The 10,742-nt window shown below is 42.3% G+C and overlaps 1 protein-coding gene across 1 annotated transcript in view; it reads left to right on the top strand.

Annotated features, from left to right (window-relative positions):
- The first annotated feature begins 572 nt into the window (after window positions 1–572).
- LOC122944133 (sodium/glucose cotransporter 4-like) overlaps window positions 573–10,742 on the top strand; it is a 44,904-nt gene continuing 34,734 nt past the window's right edge. Inside the window, exons 1-2 of the mRNA XM_044302362.1 lie at window positions 573–686; window positions 6,830–6,901. Of these exons, the coding sequence (XP_044158297.1) occupies window positions 573–686; window positions 6,830–6,901 (186 nt within the window). The remainder of the gene's footprint in view (window positions 687–6,829; window positions 6,902–10,742) is intronic.

Genomic DNA, 10,742 nt, shown 5'->3' with positions numbered 1-10,742 from the left:
AATGACATGGCCGGCATCCTGACTCAGGGGTTTGTGACCACATCATCATGCCGCCACAGGAGATACTGGTGATGTGATTGCAACCTCCTGAGCCATTTTACTGCCTCATAGGCTTCAGAACAATTGGTGGGCTTCTTGAGAGCAGAACAATAGACCAAACCCAGCTCATGGAATGAATGGACATCATATTTGCATGTTATTACCTATTTAGTAACAATTATAACTGTGCGAGTCACATGCAGTCACTAATGGGCCTCATAAGACAATAGACAGGTGGATGTGGGCCCTTTTTAGTAATATATTAGCCTAGGACGTCTAACTACAGTACCACTTGTGCTCCCATCACTTGTGTGCCCACTAATGCAAAAAGTAGTAAGTACCAGTATGTATAATGGAGCTACAGCTTCAATTAATTTTGAAGCCTGAAATTATTTTTGTATATGCAAAATCAATAATTATAATAAAGCTGTTAGCAGGTTGGTAAACATGGTTAGTCATTAACTACCAGTTAATAATCAGTGTGTAGATAAGTTAGCCTTCACCTGAAAGAAATGCACTCTTCACCGGGAATGATGGACAACGCTACAGAGGCTCCGTCTGGTGATCCTAAATATGCCACCTTTGAGATCCCTGATATAGTTGTTGTGGTGGTTTATTTTGTTTTCTTCATTGGAGTTGGAATATGGGTAAGTCTATAAGTATTTATATGTTGTCTCTAACATGTTCTTAAAGAACAATTCACTGAAACTAGACTTGGGCACAATATTTGGATATACACTGAGCAAAAATTTAAATGCAACACTTTTGGTTTAGCTCCCATTTTGCATGACCTGAACTCAAAGATCTAAAACATTTTCCAACCGGTCTCACAACCGCAGACAACGTGTAACCACACCAGCCCAGGACCTCCACATCCAGCATGTTCACCTCCATGATCGTCTGAGACCAGCCACACGGACAGCTGCAGCAACAATCGGTTTGCATAACCAAAGAATTTCTGCACAAACTGTCAGAAACCGTCTCAGGGAAGCTCATCTGCATGCTCGTCATCCTCATCGGGGACTGGACCTGACTGCAGCTCGTCGTCGTAACCAACTTGAGTGGGCAAATGCTCACATTTGATGGCGTCTGGCAGGTTGGAGAGGCTTTCTGTTTATGGATGAGTCCCGGTTTTCCCTATTCAGGGCAGATGGCAGACAGCGTGTGTGGCGTCATGTGGGTGAGCGGTTTGCTGACCTCAATGTTGTGGATCGAGTGTCCCATGGTGGCGGTGGGGTTATGGTATGGACAGACGCACAGTTGCAAGAAAAAGTATGTGAACCCTTTGGAATGATATTGATTTCTGCACAAATTGGTTATAAAATGTGATCTGATCTTCATCTAACTCACAACAATAGACAATCACAGTCTGCTTAAACTAATAACACACAAAGAATTAAATGTTACCATGTTTTTATTGAACACACCATGTAAACTTTTACAGTGCAGGTGGAAAAAGTATGTGAACCCTTGGATTTAATAACTGGTTGAACCTCTTTTGGTCAGGAGTAATTCTTGACCATTCCTCTTTACAGAACTGTTTCAGTTCAGCAATATTCTTGGGATGTCTGGTGTAAATCGCTTTCTTGAGGTCATGCCACAGCATCTCAATCGGGTTGAGGTCAGGACTCTGACTGGGCCACTCCAGAAGGCGTATTTTCTTCTGTTTAAGCCATTCTGTTATTGATTTACTTCTATACTTTGGGTCGTTGTGCTGTTGCAACACCCATCTTCTGTTGAGCTTCAGCTGGTGGACAGATGACCTTAAGTTCTCCTGCAAAATGTCTTGATTTTACCTTCGATGATAGCAATCCGTCCAGGCCCTGACGCAGCAAAGCAGCCTCAAACCATGATGCCCCCACCACCATACTTCACAGTTGGGATGAGGTTTTGATGTTGGTGTGCTGTGCCTCTTTTTCTCCACACATAGTGTTGTGTGTTTCTTCCAAACAACTCAACTTTCATCTGTCCACAGAATATTTTGCCAGTACTGCTGTGGAACATCCAGGTGCTCTTGTGCAAACTGGAAACATGCAGCAATGTTTTTTTTGGGACAGCAGTGGCTTCCTCTGTGGTATCCTCCCATGAAATCCATTCTTGTTTAGTGTTTTACGTATCGTAGATTCGCTAACAGGGATGTTAGCATATGCCAGAGACTTTTGTAAGTCTTTAGCTGACACTCTAGGATTCTTCTTCACCTCATTGAGCAGTCTGCGCTGTGCTCTTGCAGTCATCTTTACAGGATGGCCACTCCTAGGGAGAGTAGCAGCAGTGCTGAACTTTCTCCATTTATAGACAATTTGTCTTACCATGGACTGATGAACAGCAAGGCTTTTGGAGATACTTTCATAACCCTGTGCAGCTTTATGCAAGTCAACAATTCTTAATCGTAGGTCTTCTGAGAGCTCTTTTGTGCAAGGCATCATTCACATCAGGCAATGCTTCTTGCGAAAAGCAAACCCAGAACTGGTGTGTGTTTTTTATAGGGCAGGGCAGCTGTAACCAACACCTCCAATCTCAGCTCATTGATTAGACTCTAGTTGGCTTACACCTCACTCCAATTAGCTCTTAGAGATGTCATTAGTCTAGGGGTTCACATACTTTTTCCACCTGCACTGTGAATGTTTACATGGTGTGTTTAATAAAAACATGGTAACATTTAACTCTTTGTGTGTTATTAGGTTAAGCAGACTGTGATTGTCTATTGTTGTGACCTAGATGAAGATCAGATCACATTTTATGACCAATTTGTGCAGAAATCCATATCATTCCAAAGGGTTCACATACTTTTTCTTGCAACTGTAGGTTATGGACAACGAACACAGGTGCAATTTATTAATGACATTTTGAATGCACAGAGATACCGTGACGAGATCCTGAGGCCCATTGTTGTGCCGTTCATGCACGACCATCACCTCATGTTGCAGCATGATAATGCACGGCCCCGTTTTGCAAGGATCTGTACACAATTCCTGGAAGCTGAAAACATCCCAGTTCTTGCATTGCCAGCATACTCACCGGACATGTCACCTATTTAGCATGTTTGGGATGCTCTGGATCGGCGTATACGACAGCGTGTTCCAGTTCCTGTCAATATTCTGCAACTTCGCACAGCTATTGAAGAGGAGTGGACCAACATTCCACAGGCCACAATCAACAACCTGATCAACTCTTTGCGATGGAGATGTGTTGCAAATAGTGGGCACACCAGATACTTACTGTTTTTCTGACACCCACCCCCCCCCCCCCTTCCCCCCAGTAAGGCAAAACTGTGCACATTTCAGAGTGATCTTTTATTGTGGGCCGTGTAAGGCACACATGTGCAATATTCATGCTGTCTAATCAGCACCTTGATATGCCGCACCTGTGAGGTGGGACGGATTATCTTGGCAAAGGAGAAGTGCTCACTAACACAGATTTAGACAGATTTGTGAACAATATTTGAGAGTAATAGGTCTTTTGTGTATGAAGAAAATGTTTCAGATCTTTGAGTTCAGCTCATGCAAAATGGGAGCAAAACCGAAAGTGTTGCGTTTATATTTTTGTTCAGTGTAATTGCAACCCATTACATGTACTGTACTTTGCAAATACCATGTGTCTTCTGCAATATGGCCTTTTTCCTAGGCTATAGTTGTACTGGATTCATTGCATTGCGGCTGTTTTAAAATCATGGGCCTACAACCATTGGGCACAATTTGCTGTTTCTTGGCAGGAACATTGTACAGCAGACCATGATATAGATCTACTAAAGTTAGCAGAGGTGTTAAATAAATGTGCACTCACTATGATCCATACTATCACTCTACTAAGAGGTAAATTAGCTCATTGACCTCCTTGATAAGATCACTGCTTAGGAAATAGGATGGAACAAAGCTGATGATACAAAGTGAGCTCATTGGCCAGTAGTTGCATCTGGAAATTAGTCAGTGTGACTTAAAGGGATTCTGTCATGACATTTTAGGCCTATAACCTAAACATATGGCCAGGTCCATCCAAATAGCATGAATCCGAAACTGTCCTTATTAAATGTGCCTGTGGCTCTTTTAGCACATAAAACAGTTTTTTTAACCTGTCATTCACCTACCTAAGGTGCCCAAAGGGAACATCGCTTCATACAGGGTGCCCGGCTGCAGCCATCTCCGTCTGGTACCCAGCGCCGCCTTCCCAGTTGAAATCGCCGCCTTCCTCACCTCAGCACCGCCTCGGCAATCGTCCGGTCCCTCTGCCAGATCCCACTAGGCATAACCTGAGGGACCGAACGATTGCGGAGGCGGGGCTGAAGTGAGGAAGGTGGCACTATAGACAGGGAGGGCGGCAATTTCTAGTGGGAAGGCGGCACTGGGCACCAGACGGAGATGGCTGCAGCCGGGCACCCTGTATGAAGCGACGTCCCCTTGGGCACCTTTAGGTAAGTGAATGACAGGTTATAAAAACCTGTTTTATGTGCTAATAAGGCCACAGGCACATTTAATAAGTACAGTTTCGGATTCATGCTATTTGGATGGACATGGCCATATATTTTATAGGCTTAAAATGTCATGAAAGAATCCCTTTAATGACTCAGTGACTGGTACAGTGCCAAACGACTGGCACGAGGCAAATGTGGTGACCATTTTCAAAACAGCTCTAGGTCTGGTAAGCTTAATTTGGAAAAACGTTTGAAGTGCTTTTAAGGGACTATATACAAGAGCATGGAGTCCTCAGTAATATCATACTGTAAGTGATAGCCAGCATGGGTTTTCCAAGGACAGAAGTTGTCATATGAACCTAATTTGTTCTTATGAAGAGTTCAATACAAGCCTGGACAGAGGAGCAGCTGTGGATATAAACCCAAATTTACGAATCCTATAGATGGTGTAAGCTTAGACAGAATGTCTAGACCTGCACCAAATTTATCACATGGGCACACGCTGGATGATAAATCCAATGCAGTGACAGACACTTTTCTCCAACTCTATACCAACTATTGGTTGACTTCATTTGAGGCAGATTTTAAAGCTAGAACAGTGAAAATATTGGTGTAAATGATGCATCGTAGCACCTTCCCCTTTCCAGTAAAGCACCCCCCCCCCCCTTTTCCTTAAGCCCTGACCCCTTGTCAAGCCCAAAAAAGTGTGGAAACCCTAGATGCTCCAAATTGCACCACCGTTTAGACTGTGTATTGGCACAGAAAAATTTGTAAATCTGGGCCATAGGCATTCCCTGCTGTCCCTCATAGTTGCTTAATGGTTAAAATAAGGTCTGCAGGATAAAAAATATATACATTGTATTGGGATTGAAAACTGGCTGATGGACTATGTTTAGAGAGTTGTGGCCAGTGATTCCTATAGTTGGTGGACTTCAGGGTTCAGTGCTGGGCCTGCTATTATTTAACTTACAGTATTTATTAATGATATGAAGAATGGGGTTAATAGCACTGTTTCAATTTTTGCAGATGACACCAAGCTACTTATGTAGTACTATGCAATCTATGGAAGATGTCCATAAACTATAATCTGACTTGTGTTTGGGCATCCACTTGTCAAATAAGATTCAATATGAATAAATATAAAGTCATGCATCTGGGCACTAATTTTCTAAATTTAACATACAGTATGTCCTAGAGAAACACTAGAAGACTAGCTTTTAGAGAAGGATCTAGGTATACTTGTAGATCAAATACTATTTAGTATTTGATGAAGTGTCAATCCCTAGCTTCTTAGGCCAGCAGAATGATGTAGTGTATTAAAAGGGGCATGGCCTTGTGGGAGAGCGACGTAACATTGCCTCTTTACAAAGCTTTGGTGCGGCCTCATCTCGAATATGCAAGTGAGTTATGGGCACCAGTTCATAGAGAGGATGCCCTGGAGCTGGAAAAAGTGCAAAAAAGAGTGACTAAACTGATAAGGGGCATGGTGGGTTTTCATTATAGGGAAAGATTAAAATAATTTAAGTTATTTAATCTTCAGAAAATCGAAGGGAAGACATGATTATCCTATATAAATATGTTTATTACTCTCAAAATCTGCAACGCTTTACAGACCTTGTCATCACTTGCTGTCCCAAGTGGAGCTCACAATCTGCATTCCCTATCCACTATGTCCTTTGGAGCTTAGGAGGAAACTAAAGCATCCAGAGGGTGGGGAGAACATGCAAACTTCATGCAGATGTTGCTCTTAGTTGCAATTGAAGCCAGTAGACCAGCACAGCAAGGCACTAGTGCTAACCACTGCTCCTCCATATCTCCATATATAAATCATCCATACAAAAAGTATGATGCAAAGCTGTTCCTTGAAAAATCCAATCAAAAGACAAGGGGGCACTGCCTCAGTCTGGGGGAAAAAAAGTTCAGTCTCCAGCAGCAACAAGGCTTCTATACCATAAGAGCTTTGAATCTTTGCAATAGTCCACCTCAGGATGTGGTTTAAAAAGAGTTTAGATGATTTATTAGAACTAATGCATATGAAAACATGTAGAATTCTGGCTCCCTCTCCCCTTCCCTTAATTCACATTTCCTCCAATGTCTTGAACTTGTTGAACTTATGTCCTTTTTAACTGCTCTAAGTAACTATGTAACTATTTAATGCTAGATGGTATATTCTAAATGGTCATGGTGCAATTAATGGAATTTGCACTGTATAGACTATTTTATTATTTAACGCAATATCAGCAGTCTATCATTGTCTGTAATACAAAGGTCAATAGGACGGGCAGTAAAGACACACATCTATGGGAATTCCTTAGTATGTGAATCTATAAAATGGAGACCTGGAACTAATAGTGCACTGACCAGTTTTTCCATGTTTTACAGTCCTCTGTCCGTGCAAGTCGGGGAACAGTAGGAGGATATTTCCTAGCCGGAAGAACAATGACCTGGTGGCCTGTAAGGAATAATAAAATATACTGGCTTATACAATTAATAAGTGACACCAACCTGTATTTACAGTCATGAGAAAGACAAAGAACATCCTCTTGGAATTACATTGTTTTAAGTATTAGGAGGACATATAAAAAAAAAAATCTGGTAGTTAGAAGGTCTTAAAATCAGGTAACTACAACCTCAGATGAACATGAGAAACTACACTGTGTCTTTATTTATTTTAGGCTACTTTCACACTAGTGTTTTCACTGGACCCGGCAGGGTTCAGCAAAAACGCTTCCGTTACCGATAATACAACCATCTGCATCCGTTATGAACAGATCCGGTTGTATTATCTTTAACATAGCCAAGAGGGATCCGTCATGAACTCCATTGAAAGTCAATGGGGGAAGGATCAGTTTTCTATTGTGGTAGAGAAAATGGATCCGTCCCCATTGACTTGCATTGGGGGTCATACCGTCTTGCTCCGCATCGCAGGACAGAAAGCAAACTACAACATGTTGCGGTTTGCTATCCGGTATGGGAACGCAACTAAACGGAACGGAATTCATTTTTGAGCTTTCCGCTCTGTTCAGTTTTGTCCCCATTGACAATGAATGTGGACAAAACGGAAGCATTTTTTTCCGGTATTGACCCCCTATGACGGATCTCAATACCGGAAAACTAAAACGCTAGTGTGAAAGTAGCCTAAGTAGTCCAAAATGAAGAAGCCTTTGGGTGTGGCCACATGTTCAGGTTTCATGATGCAGTTTTTGAAGCCAAAATCAGGTTTGGATTAAAAAGGAGAGAAAGTATTAAGGGCAGATACTATTTATCTGTTTTGAATCTACTCCTGGTTTTGTCTTCGAAAACTGCATCGATCTGTGGTAACACCCTTAGGCCTCTTTCACACGGGCGTTGCGGGAAAATGTGCGGGTGCGTTGCGGGAACACCCACGATTTTTCTGCGTGAGTGCAAAACACTGTAATGCGTTTTGCACTCGCATGAGAAAAATTGTGCGTCACAGAAGTTCAGGCTTGGGATCGGTGTTATGTAGATCGTATTATTTTCCCTTATAACATGGTTTTAAGGGAAAATAATAGCATTCTGAATACAGAATGTATAGTAAAATAGCGCTGGAGGGGTTAAAAAATAAATAAAAAATTTAACTCACCTTAGTCCACTTGCTCGCGTAGCCGGCATCTCCTTCTGTCTTCATCTTAGCTTTTTGTAGCAACAGGACCTGTGGTGACGTCACTCCGGTCATCACATGATCCATCACCTTGGTAAAAGATCATGTGACGGATCATGTGATGACTGTGACGTCACCAAAGGTCCTTGTTGCTACACAAGGCTAAGATCAAGACAGAAGGAGATGCCGGGCTGCGTGAGCAAGTGGATTAAGGTGAGTTAAAAAAAAAATTAACCCCTCCAGCGCTATTTTACTATGCATTCTATATTCAGAATGCTATTATTTTCCCTTATAACCATGTTATAAGGGAAAATAATAATGATCGGGTCTCCATCCCGGTCGTCTCCTAGCAACCGTGCGTGAAAATCGCACCACATCCGCACTTGCTTGCGGATGCTTGCGATTTTCGTGCAACCCCATTCAAGAAAAACCAAAGGTATTTGAATGGGACTGATGTATGTGATGTCATGGGCTGAGGTGGGAGTGTTGGGAGTGGAAACTACTCCCCTTTCCCCATTCAGATATTGAGGGATACTGAGGACAGGCTATAAAAATTAAACTCTAAGAAAATCCCCTGTAAGTTTGTGGCTCAGTTTGGCTTCTGAATATTCCATGTATTACAAGACAGATACTGCCCGTCTGAGTTTGAAAACTGCAGATGCCAATCACAGACAGACAAGCTTGATCAGAATTCACATAGTCCATGAAGTGGATTTCGATCTGAAATTCAGGGTAAATTTGATTAGTCGCAAAGCTCAATTTCCTCGTACTTCGTGGTAGCGAATCATTTTTCCCTGAATGATGGTCCAAAATAAAACAAAGCATACTTACCTCATCAATTTGACTGCGAAAACCCGGCCACCACCATCTTGAAGATCTCACACGAAATCCCATGCGTGGTGGCGTATGACATCATCATGGGCTGCACAAGATTTTGCGCTAGATCTTCAATCAAGATAGTGGCGGCTTGTAGCGATCAAATGGATGAGGTAAGTATGATTTATTTATTTATTTGAATTTTACACTGTATTATAACTGTCAGATACCACGATCAGTTATGAACGCGGCATGTGAGAGGTACAATGAAGGGGCAGCAGCGCAATCGCTGCTCCCTGTAATTGCACCCACTACTTACAAACAAATGTGCTTCATGATGAAGTAATTTGTCACAAAGCAAATTTTTGGGTGAAATTAAGCAGCCAAATCGGAATTTACAATACAAACCGGATTCCAAAAATGTTGGGACACTATACAAATCGTGAATAAAAACTGAATGCAATGATGTGGAGGTGCCAACTTCTAATATTTTATTCAGAATAGAACATAAATCACGGAACAAAAGTTTAAACTGAGAAAATGTATCATTTTAAGAGAAAAATATGTTGAATCAGAATTTTATGGTGTCAACAAATCCCCAAAAGTTGGGACAAGGCCATTTTCACCACTGTGTGGCATCTCCCCTTCTTCTTACAACACTCAACAGACGTCTGGGGACCGAGGAGACCAGTTTCTCCAGTTTAGAAATAGGAATGCTCTCCCATTCTTGTCTAATACAGGCCTCTAACTGTTCCATCGTCTTGGGCCTTCTTTGTTGCACCTTCCTCTTTATGATGCGCCAAATGTTCTCTATAGGTGAAAGATCGGGACTGCAGACTGGCTATTTCAGTACCCGGATCCTTCTCCTATGCAGCCATGATGTTGTGATTGATGTAGAATGTGGTCTGGCATTATCTTGTTGAAAAATGCAGGGTCTTCCCTGAAAGAGATGACGTCTGGATGGGAGCAGATGTTGTTCTAGAACCTGAATACATTTTTCTGCATTGATGGTGCCTATCCAGACATGCAAGCTGCCCATGCCACACGCACTCATGCAACCCCATACCATCAGAGATGCAGGCCTCTGAACTGAGCGTTGATAACAACTTGGGTTGTCCTTGTCCTCTTTGGTCCGGATGACATGGCGTCCCAGATTTCCCCAAAAAACTTTGAATCGTGACTCGTCTGACCACAGAACAGTCTTCCATTTTGCGACACTCGATTTTAAATGATCCCTGGCCCAGTGAAAACCCCTGAGCTTGTGGATCTTGCTTAGAAATGGCTTCTTCTTTGCACTGTAGAGTTTCAGCTGGCAACGGCGGATGGCACGGTGGATTGTGTTCACTGACAATGGTTTCTGGAAGTATTCCTGAGCCCATTCTGGGATTTCCTTTACAGTAGCATTCCTATTTGTGGTGCAGTGTCGTTTAAGGGCCTGGAGATCACGGGCATCCAGTATGGTTTTACGGCCTTGACCCTTATGCACAGAGATTGTTCCAGATTCTCGGAATCTTCGGATGATGATATGCACAGTTGATGATGATAGATGCAAAGTCTTTGCAATGTTTCGCTGGGTAACACCTTTCTGATATTGCTCCACTATCTTTCTGCGCAACATTGTGGGAATTGGTGATCCTCTACCCATCTTGGCTTCTGAGAGACACTGCCGCTCCGAGGAGCTCTTTTTATACCCAATCATGTTGCCAATTGACATAATTAGTGTTAATTGGTCTTCCAGCTCTTCGTTATGCTCAAATTTACTTTTTCCAGCCTCTTATTGCTACTTGTCCCAACTTTTTTGGGATTTGTTGACACCGTGAAAATTTGAATCAACGTATTTTCCCTTTAAAATGATAC

Source organism: Bufo gargarizans, chromosome 7, assembly GCF_014858855.1.
Source record: "Bufo gargarizans isolate SCDJY-AF-19 chromosome 7, ASM1485885v1, whole genome shotgun sequence".
NCBI lineage: Eukaryota > Metazoa > Chordata > Amphibia > Anura > Bufonidae > Bufo > Bufo gargarizans.
This window is presented reverse-complemented; position numbering and strand designations above follow the sequence as displayed.